This window comes from Ceratotherium simum, chromosome 7 (assembly GCF_057802395.1).
Source record: "Ceratotherium simum simum isolate JZ-2026a chromosome 7, ASM5780239v1, whole genome shotgun sequence".
In the NCBI taxonomy this organism is placed as follows: Eukaryota; Metazoa; Chordata; class Mammalia; order Perissodactyla; family Rhinocerotidae; genus Ceratotherium; species Ceratotherium simum.
The window spans coordinates 63,026,783-63,052,367 of NC_141906.1; the positions used below are offsets into that span (position 1 = coordinate 63,026,783).

The 25,585-nt window shown below is 41.6% G+C and overlaps 1 protein-coding gene across 2 annotated transcripts in view; it reads left to right on the forward strand.

Annotated features, from left to right (window-relative positions):
- DIXDC1 (DIX domain containing 1) overlaps positions 1–25,585 on the forward strand; it is a 66,995-nt gene that overhangs the window by 5,928 nt on the left and 35,482 nt on the right. The window contains exons 1-2 of one of the 2 annotated variants that reach the window (XM_004427335.3): positions 1,358–1,608; positions 22,725–22,854. In XM_004427335.3, the coding sequence (XP_004427392.2) occupies positions 1,549–1,608; positions 22,725–22,854 (190 nt within the window). In that variant the 5' untranslated portion in view covers positions 1,358–1,548. Of the gene's footprint in view, positions 1–1,357; positions 1,609–22,724; positions 22,855–25,585 lie in introns of those variants that run through there. The other variant, XM_014785175.2, reaches the window with a different exon arrangement.

Consider the following 25,585-nt stretch of genomic DNA (forward strand, 5'->3'; position numbering starts at 1 on the left):
GTTTAGCAGCTTTAGACATTCAGGCAAGATGTAGCTAGTTCTGGCTGCTCCACGTAAGGATTTTCTTTTTCTCTAGTGACCTGAAGAGGAAGTCATTAAGTTGAATAAGAGCTATTACTGACTTTTCTTGCGAAGGTACTAATGGGGATTTGGGGAGGGAATAGGGGCCTCCTGCAAAATCGTGAGTGTAGAGTCCTAGCTCTTCCAACTGCCTCTGTTGCTGACCAGCTGTGTCCTTGGGCAAGGCCTTACCGCTCTGAAAACCCTTCCCCCCAATCCGGGATCACGAGGTGTAACATAATATGAGTGTTCTTTCAGCTTCCAATTTTCCTATAGAAACAAGAGTGAGCACTGAGAGTACAAATGACTAGTGTTTTTAAAAATAATCAAGGCTGTGACGTGAATAACTAGAAACAGGGGAATAGCTCTCTGTTTCACTTGAGGAAGCTTTTGCTAACTCTTTCAAAAGCACCAGGACATTTTTGTGGTTATTTTAATTAAAACCCATTTAATTAATTTAAAACTCATTAAAAATACAGGTTTTATATTTTAGCAGTTATTTTAAAAAGAAAGAAAGAAGTTTTTTTTGGTAAAGCCTTGGTCATCCTTGGTTTACCTTTCATGTTTCTGCTGTGATTCTGTGTTGTTGTTCTGTGTGTTGTGTGTGTTCTGTGTGTTGCTGTTCTATTAAATGTGTCCTAATACCATCAATAACTAAAGTTCTCTCTATTCTCTTTTTGTTCTCTCCTTCTAGATGGTTCTTCTCTTTCTCTTTTTCTTCTCTCCCTTCTGCTTCCCCTTCTTTAGCCTAACCTTACTGTCCAGGCCCCAAGTGCAAAGAGGTTGCTGTTTTCAGCTGGGGGTCGGGGGGAGAATCTTATGAGTCACTCCCCTTCCCACCCACCTTGTGGTGGGGTACTTGCGGCCTTCGATCAGCGTGTGTGTGTTTGTGTGTGTGTGTGTGTGTGTAGCACACGCTCACGCCTGCACGCCTGCCTGCAGGCCTGGTGTGGGTGCGTGTGTGTGTGACTGCAAGCGCATGCACATGCCGGCAAGCCCGCTTGTGTGTCAGTGTGTGCTTGCGTGTGTGTATGTTAGCAGCGCGCGCACATACCCACACGCCCGCCTGCAAGCCTTGTGTGTGTGTAAGTCTGCAGCGTACGCACACACGCCTGCCCCCCAGCCCGGGATGAGTGTGTGTGTGTGTGTGCAGCGCGCGCACACGCCGGCGGCCCGCGCGCCCGCAGGGCTCTCCCTTACACACCCGGGGCCGGGGGCCGCCCGCCAGCGCCCCTCCACTCTGTGCGCGCCCTGCTGTTTCTATAGGAACCGCGACAGTGCCCCGGCTCTTCCAGGAGAGGTCCCCGTGCGAGCATGCCCAGTGGAAGCCGCTAGTTTGGCTCGGGTCTAGGTTTCCAGTAAGTGGCATGCGGGACCCTGGAGAGATCCCAATGAGCTGAGCCGAGAGTCTTTGTGTGCAGAGGGAGGAGGCGACGGCGGCGGCCGCCTGGCCTGGAGACCCCACCCGGGAAGCCCCCCGCAGGAACAATGCTAGCCTGCCTGACCCGGGGGAATTTACTGGACGTCCTGCAGGAGGGCTTCAATGAGGTAATTGTTTGCTCCTCCCACTCCCCAGCTCCCCTCCCCCAGCGCCTCCCGCCTAATCTCTGGAAGAGGTCCTCCTTCGCCCCCATCCTCACGGGGACCTAGATCAGTCCCCCGCAGAGCCCTGAGGAGGCTAAGGTGGTGGGTACCGTATACACGAGACCATCGAACCGGGAGAAATCAAAAGGGCCGCCTGCCTTCAGCTAAGCTGGGCGATGACTTTCCCTGGCTGTTTACCTGAGCCCAGAAGACAGGGCCACGAATTCAAAGGTCATCTCCTTCCAAGGGAGGTGGTCTCCACCTTCCCCGGGGATTCTCCCCAAGGAAATCCTCAAGGAAGCCACTTAATAAATAGCAAAAGTGCTCATTCTGTTTCAGGGGCTAACTGGGTGAGCCAAGGGAGGGGAGGGGTGGCACTGCATTGGTAGAAAGTTTGAGAGAGGGCAGGGTGAGTAGGTGGTCCATAGGAAGTGCCCTCTTCATGTTTGTATCTCTTTCTAAACCAAGGACAGTAGATTTCTCTTCAGCCAAGGGCATGATTGGCAGAGAGGAGCTAAGAGGAGAGATGGGGCCTGAGTTTCTGAGCCCAATTCAGAGAAGCCAGCATTTGCCCCCTTCTGTGCGAGAGTGCAAAACTGGGGCCTCAGCCTGACAGGCAGTATGGGCTAGGGCTGGCTGGGGGTCTTTCTCTCTTCACTTGTTTTCTCTCAAAATTCTGTTATTTATTTCATTTCCTTCCCTTGTGACCCAGGAAATTCTGGTTTAGGGCCTTTTCCCCTTGCGATTTGCTCCATAGGTCATCCATTTCTTCGGAGCATCACCCTTGGGTTGCCTTATCCCAGCATCCAGGGAGCCCCCTACAAGGAGACCTAGACTGTCAGTTGTGTCTTTCTTCCTTTCTCCCTCTCTCCTTTTCTTTCCACCTCTCCTTTGCTTCCCTCTATGTCTCTCTTTCTTAAATTTTTTTTAAAATCAGTTTTTAGTTAAACGATATATGAATAAATTCTCTTCTTGAATATGAGCATTACAGGCAAGACTGAGTGCCTTGGCCACCCCTCCAATCCTGGCCTGTTCTCCAGAGCTAACCATTCTCATGAATTTGTGTGTAAGATTTTCTTTCTGCAGCTGTAGTGCAGGCTCTTTCCTTAATTCCTGTTTCTAATTAAGAAGCTCTGCGGCCTGACTTGCCTCAGAACCTTCCCCAGTTCTGGCCCCTGTGCCCCAGCCTTGTTCCTGACACAGAGAGGAAAACTGCAGAAATGATGTCCTTACCTAACCAACTGAGTCAGAATTTTCCTTTGACTGAAGGGTGTCACAACCTTCATTGAAGGGCAGAGCTTGCACCCTGCCCGCACTGCAGGGCTCCTCATCTTTGCATCATTCCTCTCTGAACCATGGAAGGGGGTTGTTAACAAAGAGCTACCCAGTCTGAGAGTTGAAACCGACGAGCCAGGAAGCCAGCTCTTTGAGTGCTTCCAGTATTCCTGGTTCCCCTTTCCTCACTGTCTGCCTTTGGGCCTTCCTTGGTTGCAGGCTTCATACATCTGACTCATCCACGAATTGTGACAGAAGCTCCTTAGGTCCTCTTATGGTCTCCTCTTTTTTTTTTTAACTCAGCCCCTGGGTGTCAGGTCCCACTGTCTTCGTAAGAGGAGAAAACCAGCTCAGAGGGACTCCTAGTCTTTGCCTTCTGCCCATTTTCACTTCCAAACCTTTCAGTAGAAGAGCCAGGTAAACCAAGAGACTTGGCTGTCTTTTTCATGCTTTGGTCCTTCCATAAATGTCTCCAGACCTCCAATTCTTGTAAAACATAAGGGAAAGGGAGAGTGGGAGAGTTTTCTTTCTGTGGTGGTAATAGAGTCTTCATAAAAACAGCAGACACACAACTTTATAATTAATTCATCTCTGGAGTAATGCAGGGATGCCTCTTTTCCCTTTCTGGCATATGACTTTTCTACCCATCTTGTAAACTTCTCTCCACCCTGTCCGCAGGCTAATGTGCAATCCATTCCCTTCTACTAGTAGATTTGAACTCGGATAACCAGTAAGTACTTTTGGTTTCTCTGAGAAATTGACATCATCTAAATAATACTAATAGTAATATGTTGAATCTCAAATGGTCCCTTACAGTTTAAATAATTCTTTTACATATGTAATAAATTATATTAGATAATTCTTGTCACATACAGTATCACATTTAGGAACGATTGAGTATTTCAGAGTTGATGGGGCCCTATTTGACCTATGCCAGCCTCTAGGGTTGCTTAATAGATCTAGTAATATTCAGTCTCTTTTGTTAGAGTCATGTGATAAAGATGTAAATAGGGACTTAAAAGCTAGTGTCAGAATACACTTCAATTCCTCTGAGAAACTCTTCCCACTGAGGCTAAGAATACCGCACATGAATCCAGTCATCTCCCGAGAAGGAGCCAAGCATATCTGAAGCTATCCTTCATCACCCGAGTGCTTTATAGGTTTGTGTGGTTAGAGCTGTGACCTCATTCTCTATGGCAGAGAATACTCCACAGGAAATGAAGCTATGGCCCTAATTGGTTAATTATAAGGGAACCCTGCAGCAGAGAGAAACCCTGCCCTCTGAATCAAGGCTTCCCTCTACCCACTGTTGGCCTCTGTTCTCAATCCATATACCACTATGCATAACTATGCATCACAGAATTTTCTTCTACCACATTCCCTGAATAAAGCTCTAGCCTCAACACACCTGACAAATTACTCCCAGAATTAATCCACGTCAGTGCTGTCACTGCAATTCCTTTTATTAACATGGTTAATCTGCATTGTGAATTATCCACAAGTTTTGGCTACTGCCACATTCTCTAGCCCACCTTGGCTGTCATCTCTTGTCTCCTATGTTCTGGGTCTGGCCAAGCTTTCTGTCATTCACAATTTCCCCATTCTGCATCTGCCTCAAAGCTAGTTATTTGTTTTCTCTGCCACTTGGTATTGATGTTGTCATATGAATGTTGTCCTTGGTTAATATGCCAACATGAATTTCTGCAAGTATTTTTCTGGGGGCTGAACTTTCATTAAAAAAGACTTTGGTGCTTGTGTTGGGAGATTTTGACAGACCTGAGACTGTAATATGATTTGGCCGATAATCATTCATTCAGTTATTTAGGTCATTTATTGGGTGAGGGGATGGATAAAATCACTGAAAAACACCTGGTTCCTGCTTCCAAGGAATTTATAGGGAGAGATTTATAGATGTACTGAAAAAACCATAATAGAATGCTTAATGTGATTAGTGTCATAAAAGAGATAGTGTTTGTGGGAGATCATAGAGATATCTTTTACTTAATCATATCACGAAAAGCAGCAGATATTTACCTACCTACCTGCTCACTGAGGCCAGACTTTTTTTGCTGCTAGTCTGGTAAACATGCATGCAAGCACTTATTCAATAGACATTCACTGAATTACTGTGTTTACCAGGCACCATGCCAGGCTCTGGAAATAGAAGTCAAATAACATAGAGTCTGTCCCCTAGTGGAGCTCACAGGCCAATGGAGGTAAAGGAAATGTTCAGAGTAGAAACTTGGGAAAATTGTGGTGATATAGAAATCTTGCGGGCCGGCCCCGTGGCTTAGCGGTTAAGTGCGCGCGCTCCGCTACTGGCGGCCTGGGTTCGGATCCTGGGTGCGCACTGATGCACTGCTTCTCTGGCCATGCTGAGGCCGCGTCCCACATACAGCAACTAGAAGGATGTGCAGCTATGACATACAACTATCTACTGGGGCTTTGGGGGAAAAAAAAAAAGAATTAAAAAAAAAAAAAGAAATCTTCCTTGTCAGGCAAGAGCGAACCTGTGCCTGGCTGTAGTGTGAATGGCCTGAGGGACTAAAAATTGTGGGAATGATTTATTAAAATGTTGGTTGACAGGAAATCGGTTGTCTGAGCCTTAACTTTTTAAACATATGACCTGGAAGATTTTCCCTACTAGTTTTCCTCCAAGTACAAAAATAGAAATTTAAATCCCACATTGAGATTCATCTACTTGGGAGTCCCTGAGAAATCCAGGAAGAGCCTTTGACTGGTGTCATGTCCCATAAAGGGGACATAGAATGAGTGAGGAAGAGGATTGGCAAGTGGAGCAGCTGCCCCGAATGTCTCTCCTGAGTGCCTCGTGCCTTCCATGGAGTAGGATTTGCAACATGGGGCCAACCAGACGCTTTCAGACATTTCCACAATGAATTCCTCTGTGCTTTGCTGTAGAAATTAAAGGCCTGTTAAGTCTTTAATGTAACAAAGCACCACACTCCCCAGCCTTTTTTCTATCCTGACTGATTTCTCCTCTCCTCACCCAGGCTCTTTGGCTTTGTTCCCACAGGAGTCAATGCCAGCTAAACAGATGCTCCCTGGCAGCAAGCTATCAGGCAGCTTTATGTTCCTTGTGGTGAGTGATGGACTGGCCAGGCATGTGGAGCAGTGGCCCTGTTTGCCAGGTGCTACTCCACCAGGCAGTTCAGAGAGTCTGGGGAGCACTAGAAACGCTTTGTCGGCCATGACTGGCCTTGTTGTCTAGGCTGTAAGGACCAAAGACTCAAACTGCCACTTTCCTGAATGTATTTCCTTATTTGTTATCCCCAAACCAGGCCCCATTTAAGTGGTCAGGTATGGTAAGGGGATAGGGAACCAATCCCAAAAGCCCTAAGGGTAGGCTCTATGCCCTGTTTCTAGGATAAGGGACACTCATAGGCTATACAGTGATACCTCATTCATTCATTCATATGCATTTATTGAGCACTTTCTTTATAAAATGTACACCTCAAAGAACAGAGTGTTTGTGGAACTAATGGAAATTTTAAAGATTTTATTTATTTTATTTTTTCCCCCCAAAGCCCCAGTGGATAGTTGTGTGTCGTAGCTGCACATCCTTCTAGTTGCTGTACGTGGGACTCGGCCCCAGGATGAACGGAGAAGTGGTGCCTCGATGTGCACCCGGGATCCGAACCCGGGCCGCCAGCATCGCAGCGCGCGCACTTAACCACCAAGCCACAGGGCCGGCCTGGAAATTTTAAAATAAGGTTAGGAGACAACATCTTTCAGAAAGTTTTTAGCTCTTCACTTTCTGATATATTATCCTTTGACCGCTGGGCTCAACACTAATACGAAGAGCCCTGCCCATACAGGGAGGAAGAAATTTAATGATATTTTTACTTGTGAACTTTATTGTTACCTGATTAGCCAGCAGGTTCAATGAATAAGTAGCTTTTCCTGGTTCAGTAAGGGCCTGAAAGAGTTAATAGAAAAGAAATACAATATTGTGTTCTTTTACTGGCAGAATTTAGGCCAATAATAACTCAAAGTTTCCATCCCCCCTGCCTTCTTCTCAGTGTCTCAGCAACATCCCCGCCCCCATCTCCTCCTCTTCTGCTGCTGGAGGGTCTCAGAGTTCTAAACAGGTATCTGGTTTCACTGTAAAACTGATTTCCTTCCGGATCCATGCAGGTCTCCTGCTGAACTCTCTCTAGACACCACAAGAGCCCTGCTGCTTTTCTTGTTTTTCTTTCTTGCCTGCCAGCACAGAGCCGTAGAACCAGCTTCTTGGATGTTTCTGTACTAGCAGTAGGTCCCACAGACTTCCCTGGTGAAGCCCAGGCAGTGCTTTTGCAACTCTAACCAAACCAGACCCCTGTAGGAATTCTCTTTGACCTTGAAGCTTAGAGGAGATAGAGAGCAGAGGCTGGGTTTACAAACTTGTTTGGAAGGAAGGGCAGGTCCCCAAGAAAAACAGAAAGAAAGTTACATTTGGTGGCCAGAAAGCTTTCGAGGTCAAGATTTCCTGCACAAATTAAGAATGTGGACATAACTGTCCATACTGGGAGAGTTTAACTCATATTGTAGGGTTATTTGGAGTGTCTTGGAGGAAGCTGATGGAGATTATGGGGTTGCTAAGGCCTCCAGTTCCTCCTTGGTATTATTACCACACTCTTACAACTTGAGAACGTCCGTCTCGTCAGCTTTGATTGTTGCTGCGTCTACTTTTCCTTGTCCTGAAGCCTGACTCAGAAGGTTGTCATAAAACCCCACACTTTCTAGACTTCTGATTATACAAGCATCCTTCTAGCTTCCCCGGATCAAGTTTGAGATGTTAATTCTGGACCCAAATTAGTTCTATGCTGTCAACGACATTGTGTGTTTGACTGTCTTGCTTTTTTTATGAGTTTGGTTGCAAGTGCCAAGAACCCATCTTGAATGAGCAGAGATAGAAAGTGGAATTTACTTACTCATGGAATCCAAGGAAAGGCTGAAAAACTAAACCATGGAAAGGGCAAGGATGGAGCAGAGTCTCAGAAACGATGAAAATCAAGAACGCAAACACTGGCAGGATCTCTCCCTCTGCTCTCTGCCTCTTATCTCTGGACCTCTTATCTTTTGTAGGTGGCTTTATTCCCTTTCACTACAGACGACTTTTCTCTCTCAGGTGGACAACATGGCCTATGGCCACATCTAAGTTTTATATCTTATAACTTTGTCAGAGAGAGAGACAGAGAGAGAGAGACTGATTCTATTCCTAAATCCTGGATCAAATGTCTCAGCTAGTTCAGCTAGACCATTCAGCTGTGGCCAGTGAAGAGGGTGATATGATACCAGCCTGGTCCTCGGACCCACCGCTGTGTATGCAAATGGGGTTGTTCCTATAGAAGAGAAATCATTGTGAGGGGGCAGCTACTCCAAGAGCTGTTACACCACCCCCGTGGGTCTGATTTGAACCTAATTGTGATCCTACTGTGCTTCTCCAGCTGTTGTTGGAAATAGGCCAAGAACTAGGGTCATGTTGATACATTTCTTAATATTCTAGCTATTTCATTTTTTGAACCTCTTGCATCTTGTCTTCACTGAATAATAGACTTACAAAATGTTAGTGCTAGAAGGAAACAAAATGCAGTTTTGTTTTTTTTTCAGCTGCCGCAAGAAGCCCTAAGGAGTTACTTCAAATGGCTGGGGGTGGGGTGGGGTTTGGAGGTAGAGGAAATGTAGGTACGCTCTGGATCCCCACCCTGCCCCTAACCAGAGAAGCTGTGCTTCTCCTTATTTTATATATCCAGATTTCACACAAGTTATAATTTGAAAAAAGATTATGAGGCCCCAAAAATAAAAGAAGAAGAAGAAAAAAATAAAACTACTAGTCCAACCCCCAGAAAGTAACAGCCTTTTCAAAAAGCATATGGTATTTCATCTGCTGCAGAAGCAGCTCTAGTAAATTGTTAAAACCAAGCAGCAGAGCTACTCAGGGCCTAGGCTTGCACTTCAGGCCTCTTTTAAGATAAACATCTTTGTCTGGGAAGTGGGTGGTGAGGCTGGTCCTCATAAGTATCTACTTTGTCCTTCAAATCAAGTTTTTCAGAGCCAGCAGTAGGCATTTATAGCAAGAATGCATCTTGTCTGCCCCTTGTTGTGAAGTATAGATATCTTCAGGTCAAAGAGGAGACAAACAGACTTAGTTTAGTGGTTAGATCTTGAGATTAGACTTAAAGGGAGTGGAAGAGACCTAAAGCCAGTGTAACCCTTAACCTGTGGATAAGAGTAGCCCCACTCGGTTGTGAATCTCTGATTTCTTTGTTTGATGCCATGTAATAGGTCTCTGTCAACACACAGACATAGTAGTGATGTGATAAAGGCCTTTCTTCAATTAAAAATTTTTTATCAATGATTCCATTGAAGGCATGCTTATCAGTTTTTAAAATTACATGAATGTGGGCAGAACAGTAAATATCCTTAGCATTTTAGTATCTACCACTCTCCTGGAATGACTTCAGGATCCATGATGAAGATGGTCTAGCCTCCCGGTTCCTTGACCGTCCCCACTGCAATGATTGTCCCCCTCTGTGCCACTTCAACAAGACCACATACTGAAGCCACATCCTGGAACTTATCCTACAGAATTGCCCCACCTCTGAAATCTTAAACTCTGAAACTCTGCTTTGTGCTCAAAACCTCAGTTTTCATGCTCCTCCATTCCCATTAAACTTATCTTCTGTTGCATCAAATTCTCCTCTCCGTACTCTTCTCTCCAGTTTATCAGCTCTTCTTTAATTTCTTTTCCCTGGTACGAATTGCATGATCAGTCACTTCAAATACACTCTCACCACCATCCTCACTTCCTCAGCCCTCGTGATCACTGCCTCTCCTCTGACCATTTCCAGTCCTAGATTAGCCCATTCCTGGTTTCCTCCACTCATGGCTCAGGCCTGCTGAACTCTTGTAGAGGAAGTCACATAACTTGCTGATTGATTCAATTACAAAATGATGATTTCCAGCCCCAGCTGAGTCCTTGGTGCTGCCAGGAAATCTTGAGCAGTCGTTGTTCTTTCCAGCTCCCCACAGGGTCCCTTTCCTGAAGCCTCCTCATTCTCCCTGTCCCTTTCACTCTCAACAGATAAACTGGCCTACTTCATAATGAATAGAGGGGCAATTGGATTTGAGCCCCTTCAACCTCCCTTTTCCCCACCTCCAAATTTCCCCACATAGGTGCCTATTCTTGCCTCCTCATGACCAGAGGAGGAAGAGGCCCTCTTCCCCTCCTCTGGAATCTTGCTGCATCATTCACACCCCTCCCGTTGTACCAGTTTCCCCTCCACTAACCCCTCATCTCAGCCTACAAATGTCCTCTCATCCTAAAAATCCCTCATTCCCTATCCCTACTTCCTCTCCAGCTAATACCCTTCTCCTCCCCTCACTACTTCTGTTTTCCTCCCTCCTGAGGTCTCAATTCACTGCCATCTGACTTTTAACCCCACCACTCTACAGTATTAGTTCTCAAAAAGGTCCCAAAAGCCTGTTAACTATTAAGTGAAATGGACTTTCCAGTCCTCAGCCTGACTTTTCTACAGCATTTGACCTTATTGATCACCCGTCCTAAAGTTCTCCCGTCCCTGAATTCCCACATAACACTTTCTCCTGATTCTTCTTCTATCCCTCTGATTGCATGTTCTAAATAATTTTCTAAATGTTGTAAATATGTTCTGAAATAATTTTTCAGTGCTCATCTCACTTCACTTGTCCCTTTGATATATCCCAGCCTCTGCCCTGAGTATTCTTTTCTTTTCTCACATTGTGCGCTTTCTTTGGTATAGTGGAAATAATATGTTTGGAGTAAGATGGCGTGGGTTTAAATCCCACTTTCACCACTTATCAGTGCTGATCTTGAGCAAGGATTCCCACATGGAAAAAGGGGCTGATAATATTGATTTTAATGATTGGGTATGAGGATTAAAGGAGACAGTGCATATAAAGTACCTCATTCAATGGCTGACAAGAATTGGCACCCAGTACATTTTCATTCTCTTCTTTCCCTTCAGTGCCCTCTCTTCCCCCTCCGTTTCCTGCCAGATAACTTTTTATAGTTCACCTTACTTTTTAGGATGGTGTAAGCCCAGGATTTAGAGTTAGCATTGAGTTCAGATCCTTATTCTGCCACTTAGCAGCCCTGTGACCCTGGGCATCTTGTTGCTCTGAACCTTGGTTCCCACATCTGAAATATGGGAATAATAGTTCCTCACAGGATCAATGTGAGGGGGAAAAAAGTATATGTATATGTAGGGAAAGATGTGGTAAAGTTCTTGCACAGTACCTGGCATGTAGGAAATACTCAGTAGAGGGTAGTTATTATCTCATTTGCACCTGTGGCTATTCCTGTTGCACATAGATACTCTCAAACATGTATCTCCCACCCTACCCCCATCTCTTGTGCTCTAGACCTGTATTTTGCCAGCTGGCTGTGGCACATCTTTACCCTGATGTTTACAAATAGCTCAGACTCTTGTTCAAAACTGAACTATTTGCTTTTCCCTAATCGTTGCTCTTCACGTATTCTCCATTTCAGTTAAAGCATCACCAACCATTTGAGTATGACTTTTTGGACCCTCTCTTTTTGTCACTGCCTACGACCTATCAGTCACCTTTGACTTTTTCTGGAATTTGTCCTTTTCTAACTGTACTGCTTCAGTTTATGCACTCATCTTCTCTCACGTGAATTATTGCTTGGTCTCCTCATTGGTTTCTCCAAGTCTGGATGCTTCTCTTTCTATCTCATATTCTACCCTCTGTCCAGAGTGACCTTTCTAAGATGCAGATCTCACAGTTTCACTCTCCTGTTTCAAAATTCCATGCTTTCCTGTTGAAGATCTTTAGGCCTTAAGTCTAAGTGCTGATAGGTCTTGTACCGACCTGTTTCTCCATCATCATCGCCTGCCTTTGACGGCTCTGCCCACACACTAACTTGTTAACTGGCTATTCCTCTAAGATATGTGCCTTCACAACTCTTCCTCTTTTTATCACCTCTGGCTAGAATGCCCTTCTCTTCTCCTACTGGCAAACATCCTTAAGAACCAGCCAAATGTCTTCTCCCCTCTTGACCCTTCCCTGATCCTCACATCCTTCCATCCTGGTGCTCCTGGTGTGCATAGATAGCCTTTTTTTAAGGTTTCTTCATTGCTGCAGTCATCGCATTGTATCATAGTTTTTTTTTTTTAAAGATTTTATTTATTTATTTTTCCCCCAAAGCCCCAGTACATAGTTGTCTGTCATAGCTGCACATCCTTCTAGTTGCTGTATGTGGGACGCGGCCTCAGCATGGCTGGAGGAGTGGTGCCTCGGTGCGCACCCGGAATCCGAACCCGGGCCGCCGGCAGCGGAGCACACGCACTTAACCGCTAAGCCACGGGGCCGGCCCGTATCATAGTTATTTATGTGCCTGTAAGGGCTGGGCTTGGCACCATGCCTGGCAATGTTGGTTGATTTGAATAAATGAATGCGTGAAATGACAGGGTCTAGAAGGATCTTGTGAGATGGACTCTAACAAGTTGAAATTTATTAAAGGTAAATGTGGATCAAGAAAACCAGTTTTATAAGAATGAAGATGAAAGAGATTGGTTTAACAGTAGAATGTGTTCAAAATTACTTAGGAGCTTTTGTTGACAGCTCTGTGTGAATCAACAATGTGAGGTGGTAACAAAAAAGAAAGTGAAGAAGAAGAGAAGAAGGAGGAGGAAGAGAAAAGAATGTGAAATATCTTGGATGAGAAAGCTGAGTGTCTGGTTTTACGCCCAGAGTATTGTGTTGTTTGCTTCAAGGTATCATCATTTTAGAGGGACTTACGGCAGAATAGCAATTCTTCTTGAAACCATTTTGTTTTTAAGATTTTTTTGAAAAAATTATCAAAATAGGCAAACTACTAGCTAACATGAAGAAGAAGAAAAGTGGAGAAAGCACAGATATACAAAATAAGAAAAGACAATGGAGAAGTAACCATTAAAACAGAAAGGTTATTAGAGTCTTTGCAGGTCCCTGCAAATACATTTTAAAACTTTGGTGAAATGGATAATTTCCTAGGGAAGTTCTGATTACCAAAACTGATAGAGATAGAAAATTTAAAGAGACCAATTTCTGTAGAAGAAATAGAGTACGTTATTAAGGGACTATTCCTCAAAAAAAGTACCAGGCCCAGATTATTTCACAGGGGAATTCTACCAAACCTCTACATTTCAGGTAGTCTGAATGCTCTATAGATTATTTCAGAGCATTGAAAATGAAAGGAAACATCACTTTTTTTTACAAAGCAAGTATAATGTTGATATCTGCATATGATAAAGGCAGTGCAAAAAAGAAAACTACAGACTAATATTATTTATGAATATCCATGAAAAAGTGCAACATATATAGTACTGACATAGCACTAATAAATATTTTATTAACAAACAGAACCCAACACCAGTGAGATTTTTAATTACATTAAAAATATAATGCATTATGATCAGGTGGGATTAATTGCCAGAGTGCAAGGTAGGTTCATTATTAGGAAATCCATTAATATTATATACCATATTAATAGATCTCAGGAAACATGACCATAGAATTAGCTCCATAAATGCTGACAAAACTTTTATCAAAATTCAGCATCCGTTCCTCATAAAAAGACTCAAGAAAATAAGACTTGATGGATTCTTTCTTAACATGATAAAATGTATATATCTTAGTCCTAATACCAGTAACTTACTAAATTGAGAAATACTACAAGTATTTTCTCTAAGTCCAGAAACAAGGGAAGGATGCCATTATCTCTACTACTATTCAATACAGTACCAGAGATATTAGCCAATGCAATTAGACTAAGGAAACTGACTAGAGGCACAAGGCTTGGTAAAGAAGTGAAACTATTTCTGTTTGCAGATGATATAATGGTAATCCTGGGAACCATAGAGAATTAGTGATAAAACTCAAACAATAAGAGATAAGGTAGCAGGATATAAAATTAACCTACTGAAAGCAGTAGATAACATATACACAAAAAGTGACCAATAAGAGAACAAAATGGTAGAGAAAACCTCATTTGCAATTGCAACAAAGAAGATTGAATACTTAGAAATGAACTTAACAAGAAATGTGTCAAACCTACAAGAGGAAAACTTGAAAACACTCCTGAAAGACACATTTGAATGAATGGAAACACATCCCCCATTCTTTAATAGGCTGATTCAACATCATAAAGATGACAGTTCTCCCTAAGTCAGTTTATAAATTTAATATAGTCCCAATAAAAATTCCAACAGGCTTTTTTAGGAAGTTAGATAAATAGATACTAAAGTTCATATGGAGAAATAAATATGTAAGAATAATCAAGAAAACACTAAAATAAGAAAGTTTTCAAGGGGGAAGAGCTAGCCCTACCAGATATTAAAATATACTATAAAGCCTCTATAAATAAAGTGTTGTGGGACTCATGCATGAATGAGCAAATAGGCAAGTGATATAGAATACAAAGCCCAGAAACACAGCCAAGAACTTAATGGAAATTTAGTATATGATACATGATAAAGGTGGCATCTCAAATCACTGGGTGAGGAGGGACATTTTAATAAATGGTGCTAGAACAACTCAGTAGCCATTTAGAAAAAGATAAATTGGATCTATATCTCATCATACACAGGAGTAAATTCCAAATGGATCAGGGATTTAAATGTAAAAAATGAAACCATACAAGAACTAGAAAAAAACAGGTGAATTCTTTTACCTCGGTGTAGGGAAAGGCTTTCTAACCATGACTCAAAATTCAGAGGCAATAAAATAAAATATCAATAAATTTGATTATATAAAAATAAAAACCGGGACCAGCCCCATGGCCTAGTGGTTAAATTCAGCATGCTTCACTTCAGTGGCCCAGGTTCAGTTCCTGGGTGCGGACCTGCACCACCACTCATCGGCGGTCATGCTGTGGTGGCAACCCACATGCAAAATAGAGGAAGATTGGCACAGATGTTAGTTCAGAGCAAATCTTTCTCAAGCAAAAAGAGGAAGATTGGCAACGGATGTTAGTTCAGGGTGAATCTTCCTCAGCAAAAAAAAAAAAAAAAAAGATAAAACCTTCCCATTGCAAAAGAAACGCCATAAACAAAGTCAAAAGACAACTGACAAACTGGGAAATATCTGCAACATATATCAAAGACAAAAGGGTAACATTTCTAATATATAAAGAGCTCTTAAAAATGGAGGAACAAAGGACTAAAAACTTTGACAGAAAAATGTGAAAAAGACATGAACAGACAATTCACAAAGATATAAAAGATATAAAATGGATTCTTAAACCTACAAAAAGAGGTTTAAATTTATAATTAAAGAAATTAAAACAACACTAAGATACAATTTCTCACCTATAACATTGGCAAAAATTTTAAAGTATGACAACATATTCTCTTGGCAAGGCTGTGGGAAAACATGCTCTCTTGCATTGCTTATGGAAATGCAGACAGATACAACCCTTTTGGCAGGGAATTTGGCAATATCTAATAAAATTATATACTTACTTGCCTTTTGATCCAGCAATCCTACTTCTTGGAATCTACCCTGAAAATAGACCTCCACCAACATGAAAATACCCATGCATAAGGTTACTCATTGCAGCATTGTTTGAAATTGCAAAATATTGGGAAAAACCTAAATGCCCATATATAGAAGAATGGTTGAATAAACTATGGTATATCCACATAATGGAGTGCTATGTAGTTGTAAAAATGAATAAGAAGATCTCTAAAACAATATAGAGTAATTTCCAGAATATATTAAGTGAATATTAAGTGAAGTAAAGTGCAAGTAAAAAAAGAATATCAATACTATGCTATTTTTCACATAAGAAGGAAAAGGAAATAAGAAAATATACATGTATCTTTTTTTCCCAGATAAACTGCAACTAATGAGATATGTTACCTAGAAGGGTGGATAAGAATGGGGTGGAAAGAATGGAGAAAGGGAATGGAGTACAAAGAATGATGCGGGAGTGACACTTCTGAATATATGTTTTTGTATAGCTCTGACTTTTAGAATCATGTTAATCTTTCACCTACTCCCAAAATAAACAATTAAAATCAACCTAAATGAGGGGAGAACCTCAAATGGACTACAAATAGTAAGAAATATACCTAAACTGTATTACAAATGAGTAACAACCACACTGAAGGGGGTGGAAAAGAAAAGAACCAACCTAAGTCACTTTGGAATCAGTATTTTGACTGTATACTGTAAAGCTAAAGACAAAAAGAACTATATACAAATATTCTGGTTAGTAAACTTATTTTTCACAAAGTGTAGATTAGCAAGTCTGAAACTATTTGATGTGTTTTCTAGGACTGAGCAAATATTAGTAAATATATTGTGGAAAGTGAGAGTCAGGTTTCTCACTGTGGGAGAAAGGAGTTACAAGTAAGGAACAGGGAAAGGAAACACTGAACCCTGTGGTGTTGGGTTGGAGGAGGGATCAGTATAATTTATGGTATGCCCGTCTGTCTATCTATCAAGATAAGTAGATATAAGTATGTGTGTATGTGAGTATACATACACATATTTCCTACTCTACTGCTGAGAGGGCCTAGAATGTTATCACAGTAGAATGAGCACATGTCCTGCTCAAATTTTGGTTTCTAAAAACTATTCTTCAATAAAAGGATCCAGAGTTCTTTTGAAAAATAGCTGATTCCAGAGGTGGGACTGGGAAAGTACAAGATGAGGAGACTGGAATATCTTATGATGCCAGAAAGTAACGAAGTGCTCAAATAATGATCGGGCCATATGATCTAGCAATCTTACTTCTGGGTATATATCCAAAAGAATTGAAAGCAGGAGCTTGAAGAGATGTTTGCACACTCATGTTCATAGCAGCATTATTCACAATAGCCAAGAGGTGGAAGCAACCCATATGTCCATCAACGGATGAATGGATAAACAAAATGTGGTATAAACATACAACTGAATATTATTCAGCCTTAAAAGGGAAGGAAATCCTGTCACATGCTACAACAAGGATGAACCTTGAGGACATTAGGCTAAGCGAAATAAGCCAATCATAAAAAGACAAATACTGTGTGATCTCACATATCCGAATTATCTAAAGTAGTCAGATTCATAGAAACAGAAATTAGAATGGTAGTCGCCAGGGGCTGAGAGGAGGGGAGAAATGTGGAGTTTTTGTTTAATGGGTATGGAGTTTCAGTTTTGCAATATGAAAAAGATCTGTAGATTCGTTGCACAACAATGTGAATATACTTAACACTACTGAACTGTACACTTAAAAATGCTTAAGATGGTAAATTTTATGTGATGTGTTTTTTACCACAATTAGAAAAAAAATGACTGGGGCGTGTGGAAAGGATACAGGAACCAACATGACAGTGTCCTGGTGGCTAAATCTGAACAATTTGAGCAGCAAAATAAATAATGATAGCAATGGATCAATTTAATAAATAAATAAAAATAAAATAAATATTTATGAGCCCTTACTGATGTATATAAATAAATGAGAGGGGCTGGCCTGGTGGCGCAGTGGTTAAGTGCGCCTGCTCCACTTTAGCGCCTGGGGTTTGCAGGTTCGCGCACCGATGCACTGCTTGTCAAGCCGTGCTGTGGCCGCATCCCATATAAAGTAGAGGAAGATGGGCATGGATGTAAGCCCAGGGCCAATCTTCCTCAGCAAAAAGAGGAGGATTGGCAACAGATGTTAGCTCAGGGCTGATCTTCCTCACAATAAATAAATAAATAAATAAATAAATAAATAAATAAATGAGAGAAAAGGGGAGAGCTCTTCCTTGTATTATGATTCCCAATTAATAATTGTAGAAGGAATGATGGAATTAGAAAATCATCATTTGGGAAACACCGTAATAATAATTGTTGCAGGAAAGAAAAATCAATGGATGTTCAATTTAAAATGGATAGGAAAAATGATGATGAGAAAAAGGATATTTTCATAGTCTCAAAGCATCTTCCCACCAGATGCTTGTTGATTACAAAGGGAAAAACGGCCAACTTTACAGGAGAGAAACTGGCAGACACTAACTTGACCAAGTGATCACAGTTAACTTCACCAATAATGAGATGTAGTGCCATCATGTACCTTTTGATATGATGCACTGAGAAGGACACAGTGTGACTTCTGTGGTAGTCATAAAAAATCCAATAATTCTTGCCAAAAATCCATAACCTGAATTTAATCATTAGGAAACTTAAGACAAACCCAAATTGAGGGACACTCTACAAAATAACTGGCCAATATTCTCAAAATTGTCAAGATCATGAAAGACAAAGAAAGACTTAGCAGCTGTCCCAGATTGGAGGAGACTAGAGAGACATGACAGGTAAATGCAGTGAGAGATCTTGGATTGGATCCTGGACCAGAAAAAGGACATTAGTGGGACAATTGATGAAATTTGAAAAAGATCTGTAGATGGGTTAATGCTGTTGTGTCAGTGTTGATTTCCTGTTTTGATCATTGTGCTGTGGTTATGTAGGATGTAAACATTTGGGGAAGCTGGGTAATGGGTATAGGGGAACTCTTTGTACCATTTTTGCCACTTTTCTGTAAGTCTGAAATTATTTCAAAATGAACATTTAATAAAATAAAAACATAATACTTTGGTATTTTGAATAACCCCCTACTGTAGATGAACACTGTGTTCTGGTGGCCAAGGAAGGAAGGAAAGAAAGAAAGAAAGGAAGAAAAAGGAAAGAAAAGAAAGAGAAATATCTTGAATGAGGAATCTGCATGTCTCCTTTTACACCCAGAATATTGTATTAGGTTCTAGATGTCATGGTTTCAGAGAGATTTAGACAGGAAGATCAGTAATACTTGAACCATTTAATGTAAGGAATGGTTAACTTTGGCTTGCAACTCTGGATGTACCTGGGAGCACTTACGGAATATTGATATACCTGGGCCCCACCCTCAGAAATTCTGACCATTCTATGGTGGGGCCTAGACATTAGTGTTTTTTAAAAGTTCCCAAGTAATTATGATGGGTAATCAGGGTTGAGAGTCCCTTTGTTAAGGGGACTGGAATGTGTAGCTAGAAGACTCAAGTTAGCTCTACAAGAATCATGTGGGGGAGTTTGGGAATATAAAGCTTTCTGAGTTCTACCCCCTGGAGAGAGTTTGGCGGATTTGAAGTAAGGTCTGCATATCTGTCTTTTTGAAGAGCTTTGCTTGTGATCTTGATATGCAGCCAGGTATGGGAACAGTGATATGAAACACCAGGGGATCTTTTGAAAATACAGGTTCTGCATCAGTAGGGCTGGGGTGCGCTTGAGAGTCTAGTTCTAACTGGCTCCCAGGTGATGCTGATGCTGCTGGTCCAGGGACCACACTTGGAGTAAGAGACAGCTACTTAGCTTAGTGTAGATTACTACACCCGAGACTCAAGCATTGGATGTGCTGGAGGAAGTGGTCTAGCCTAAGGTGACTTCCATTCTGAGAGTTTTAGTGAGGTAATTTAAACCTCAGGGATGCATTTATTTAGTGTAGTAGAGTGGAAAGAGCATTGGCTTGGGAGCTAAAGTGAATCTCATATTCATAGGTTACTATCTGGGTGACCTTGAACGAGTTATTTCACCTTTTTTTAAGTCTCAGTTTCCAATTAGCAAAATAAATAAAATAAAATCTCCCTGGCAGATTAGCATTAGAGGAAATGTGTTTAAAGGACCTAGCATAGCTCTTGACACAGAGTAGATAATTCAGAAAAGTAGTGACTATTATTATCGTTTATGCTGTAGAATCCTCTTTTGTTGGAAGACCAGAGCTGTGATTAATGTGCATGAAAAGTACTGTCAGGAACCCCTAATCAGTTTTGCATCAGAGACGACTTACTTCTATTCAACAGCCAAAAGAAGGCCATGGTTATTTAAGTGGAAATAATCTTGGCCTAATGAAAAGTACTTGTTCCTGTCTGCCCCTGCATAATTAACTTTTGCAATCATTTTAAGTCTCGGCCTGATGAAATGTGACAAATGATTCACTGATTCAAACAAATATATATTGAGAACCTGTTACTCTGAGAGTCTAATAGTTCTGAACTGTTGTAACTCTGCATAGAGCATCATTCAGACCTGAGCTCCTTTGAGCTCACTGTCCTCTTTGCCTCCTTTCCTCCTTCAGGAAACACCTCTGAAGCGTGGGTTTCAGGTTGGGTTAATACTTTGTTAGCATCCTCTGCACCTCTGTCATAGTGCTTGTCTCTACTAGCCTGCAAGCTTCTCCTCCTCTTCCTCTCTTCCCTTTTCTTCCTGCAGGCTTCTTGAATGCATAAGGCTCTTTGTAGCCTCATAACTCAGTATAGTGCTTGCACTCAAATTATAGTTAAACTGGGCCGGCCCTGTGGCTTGGTGGTTAAGTGCGCGCGCTGCGATGCTGGCAGCCCGGGTTCGGATCCCGGGTGCGCATTGAGGCACCACTTCTCTGTCCATCCTGGGGCCGAGTCCCACATACAGCAACTAGAAGGGTGTGCAGCTATGACATACAACTATCTACTGGGGCTTTGGGGGCAAAAAATAAAATAAATAAAATTTAAAAAAAAAACAAAAAACAAAAAACAAATTATAGTTAAACTGATTGTGTGACACAGGATGTCCTCAAGGAGATCAGAGTCTGAGGTGTGTGGGACAGTCAGGGAAGGCTTCCTGGAAAAGGTGATGCTTGAGCTGAGACTTAAGAGGAGGTGGCAGGCAGGCGGAGGTAGAGTGGCTGGAAAGTGTGGTGCATTTGGGGCACTGCATGTGGTTTGGACGAACTGAAACATAGAAGGGCAAATGGAAGAGAAGTGAGTGAAGCTGGAGAAGAGGCAAGGGCTAGCACATGACAGACTTAAATGCAGCTAAGGAGATTGGGTTTTATCTTGAGGATAATGAGAGGTCAGTGAAGGATTTTAAATAGGAATGTGTGGAGGGTGGGTTGAGAGTGATATTAGATATAGGGAGACTGGATAGGAGTTTTATACATAAGCCAGGTAATCAGATCCCAGCTGTTACCCTTAATGCCTTTTCTGGTCTTAACTCCTTTCCCCCAGAGCAGAGTGGTTTACTGTGGAGGCACCCTTTACCTGGTCTGCCTCACACAGTGCTTTGGCTGTGCAGTGGGAGCAGACCTTGGATGAGAATCTGGCCCATGTTAGGCAGAAGGTGCAGCCACCTCTATTCTATGGAGTGAGTTGGATAGCAAGAGGCCCTTGGTAAAAGCTTGGACCACATTTACTGGGTTTCATTACCAGGTCTGCAATGTCCTAGCTATGGGGACATTGGAGAAGTTACATAACCTCTCTGAACCTCATTCATAGAACGGAGATGATGCCAACCCTTCAGTGCTTTTGTGAGAATTGAATTAGATGATGATAATGATGAAAATAATAATGACCCATTTAGTAAGCATAATTTGTGTGGCAGGTCTGTTCCAGTTACACTCATTAACTCATTAAAACATGTATAAAATACTAAAAATGGTGTTTAGTTCATTAACTCATTAAAACATATATAAAACACTAAAAATGGTGTTTAGTTCATTAACTCATTAAAACATATATAAAACACTAAAAATGTGTTTAGTTCATGGTAGGTGCTCAATAAATATTAGATTCCTCCCCCCACCTCCTGCTGATCGTTGCACTTCCTACAGTTTATCAGTAGCTGATAGATTATTGCCTTAGTACTGTCTTCCAAAGGACTTGATTTATCCTTACAAATTGACAGAGAGAGAGAAAATAAAGAAGATTTAATTTAAGCTCAGGAAGCAGCCAGTCAGTAATTTCCAACATCATTTCATTAAGGAAGTACTTGGGGCTTAGAAATCAACTGTACTTTAACCAAATTATAATTTAATACCATTAGCCCTTGAACTTAATTTTTAGGTTCAGAGTCTTGGGCTTCTACAGAAACTAGACAGAGCTGCTACCTGTACTATGACATTGTTCATGTGCTATTTTGATATTTAGTGCCCATCTTCAGAACAAATAATTAGAATAAACACTGAATACAAGCTCTGTTTAAGGGACAAAATGGAATATGTAAGGTTATCTGAGGGTTGGGTTGAGTTATATATGTCCCTGTCTGGGCCTAAGAGGCTTCTGGTGATACTGGGCCCTAGCTTTGTCTGAAAATAAATGAAAGTACTCCTCCTTCCCCCCAGCCTTCAGGAACTCTGCTCACCATAGCCTTTCTTTTTCCTTTTTTGTGCAGGTTTTAGGTAATTTGATCCTCTTTGACAATATAAAGCAAAGATTAAAACTAACTCTGTAGCAATCCCAGGATTATGGGCTCGAGAGAATAAATACTGGGTTGACTGTGAGATGATTTCAGTTAAATCTCATTGTGAAGAAAGCAGAAATGGGAGAGGCGGTTCTGAGCCTGGTTTGCTGTTTATTCCCAGTTCCCCAAGATCAATTCTCATGAGTCTCACAGTCCATTGTGCATACGGGACATGAGTGCTTGTTCCTGAGATGCACGATGGGTTGCTGGCAGCAGTGATTATATCCAAAAACTGGCTGTGATTCTGGGCCCGGCCCTCATCCTTGGTCAACAGAGCAAAACTCAAGGAAAGTAGGTCTCATAGTCATTGAAACACCCAAGTCAGAGGTTAGCTTATCCCTGGAGACTGGCATCAAATTAGAGAATTTTAGAACATATTCCATGTCTGACCATCTTTCTTCTTTCTTGACTTAAAACCTCCTTCTCCTCCCTCTGGATGTAGATTGCCCACCGTAGCCCAATCTCAAATGCTGCCTTAGAGGGTGCAGGGTAGATGATAAGAATAATATGCAACCTTTCCCTTATTTCCACCTTTTCTTTTCCAGCAACAGCTGCAGGCATATGTGGCCTGGGTGAACGCACAGCTGAAGAAGAGGCCAGCGGTGAAGCCTGTGCAGGACTTGCGACAGGATCTTCGGGATGGGGTGATCCTGGCATATCTCATCGAAATTGTTGGTCAGTTGGCCCTGGACTCTGATGCTAGCTTAAATCAGAACATGGCCTTCTTTATCATCCATATGCCCTTCAGAGCAGATCGCTTCATCTTTAAAATATATGGAAATGGAAGTAGAGTAGACTTAAGATACTTGCCCAGGGTTAATTCATTGATTTATTAGTCAGTAAACACTGTGTGCCAGACACTGTATTATGCTTTGGGAATATGAGAATGAGCACAGTCTATGCTCAAGAATCTCCCAATCTAGTTGGAAAGGCTGGAAAGTGAATTTAATTCCATTAATGTATTTATACTCTAATGGGGTAGGTACAGATAGGAGCACCTGGGGGGACACCCAACCCAGTCTTAGGGTTTCAGGGATGGCTTGCCAAAAGAATTGATGTCTAAACCAAGGCTGGAAAAGGAAGTAGTAGCCAGGCAAAAAGAAGGTATGTTACCAGCAAAAGGAGCCCTCTGTAGTATTCACTACCATAGTGCTTCATGAAACGGCTTGTCCTCTTGAAGCCCTGGAGTTGTTGCCAGTCATTCTTATTAGATGGTTCCATAACCTTAATTTCCATTGCATTTTCCATGGCTCTGTAATTATAATATTATTACCATTCACCAGATGGTAATTATTTACCTATCTCTCTTATATAGACTGAGTTCTTTAAGAGCAGGTACAGTATAATTTTTTTTGTTTCTACAGCTCCTACCCAAGTGCCTGGCACATAATAGTTACTCAAACATTTATTGTTATATTAGTCAGCTGACCTTGCTTAGAGTCCTTGAGGGATGTGGCGCTTGCAAGTGGTATGGAAGAAGCCAGGCTTGCTACCGGCAGCCTATCCATGAGTACCTCATTTGGACAGCTCATGGACTCATCAGAGCATTCATTTACAATGAAAATAACAATGGTAATAGCAATAGCAGCTGCCATTTATTGAATGCTTTCTATTTCACTTAATTTCATTTCATTTAATCATCAAGCCTTAAGAAACAGATAATATTATCCCTATTTTTACAAAACAAGCTTAAAAGAGAAGATTTATAAAAATAAAGAAATAAATTCATTGAGCACTTAGAATTTATCAAGCATTGTGCTAAGCATGCTACTTTGATTGATTTATGATATGGGTGTGATATGAGTACTACTATCTTACTTGCTTTATGATGTTTAGAAAGGCTAAGCAACTTTACAAGGTCACATAACTGAAAGTGGCAAAGCAGAGGTACAAACCTAGATCTGCTTTAATTCCAAAGGTCATTTTAAACATTTCATTTTTCATTTATTTGAATAGATTGTACTTGAAAATATAATCACGTGGAAAATCCAGAAGGTACAAAAGGATATTAACTCAAAAGCCTCTTTTCCACTTAAGTTCCCCCGCCAGCTCCCTGTTCTTTCTGGAGGCAACCAGTGTTAGTAGTTTCCTGCATTCTTTCCTGCCTGAGATATTCTGTGCATATACAAGTAATATAAATATGTATTCTTGTTCTCCCAAAACCCAAATTCTTTTTTTCTTTCTTTCTTTCTTTTTTTTAGTTGAAGCAAAACGTACATTCTTAAACACTGGATTCTGTTGTGACTTTGCTATATTAAAAAACTCACTGAATTCACTAGCTTATTTTCCATTCTCTCTTTACCCCACCCTCATCAGGTTTTTGATCCCACTACTCCACTGAAACAGCTCTCCTCCAGGTCACAGCCTCTGCCTTGTCAGATCCAGTGGCCAGGCCTCAGTCCTCATTGTATTCAGTTTAGCTGAACTTGACACAGGTGATCACTCCCTCCTCCTTCAGACACTTCCTTTATGTGGCTCCCAGAACCCTGTGGTTCTGTTTGCCCCCTTCCTCACTGGCTCCTCCTGTGTGCTTTGCTGGCTCTTCTCCTTCATCCTGACCTCTGCATGTTGAAGTTCTCCAGGGTCAGTCCTGCCTTTGTGTATTCTCTATCCCTAAGTGACTTCTTCCCAAATTTGTATCCTTAGCCCTAAACTTTTCCTCGAGTTCTATCAGCTTCCTAGTCACCATCTCTCCTTGGATGTCTACAATGCAGCTCTGACTTCACATATCCTACTCAGAACTTTTGATTTCTTTCTCCCCACGAATCCCTTTTCCTCCAGGTTTCTTCGTGTAAGTAACACAGCATAGTACTGTTCACCCAGCTGTTAAAGCAGAACACTTATAAGCCATCCTTAATTATTCTCTTTTTCTCATACATCATATCTGGTCCTTCACACGTGCTGTCTGCTTTATATTAAGTATTTACCTGTACCTTGGTACACTTGATATTTATATAATGTTATAAACCAATGTTGTCTCAATAGAAAAATTAATTAAAAAAATAGAATAGAGGGCTGGCCTAGTGTCATAGTGGTTGGGTTTGCGTGCTCCACTTCCACGGCCCAGGGTTTGCAGGTTCAGATCTCGGGCACAGACCTACACCACTCATCAAGCCATGCTGTGGCAGCGACCCACATACAGAAATAGAGGAAGATTGGCACAGATGTTAGCTCAGGGCCAATCTTCCTCACCAAAAAAGTATATAAACAAACAAACAAACAAACAAATAAATAAATAAAAAATAATAAAAAAAAAAAGGGATCATCTAACAAAGAGCCTCTATTGACTTAAAAGAGGACTGACTTGTATTCTTCTAGATTTGGGGGGATAGAAGCAAAAAACTTACCTGATATCTGACTTCTCACCTGTCAGCCTCTTCCACTCTAGCCCAAACCATCATTATCT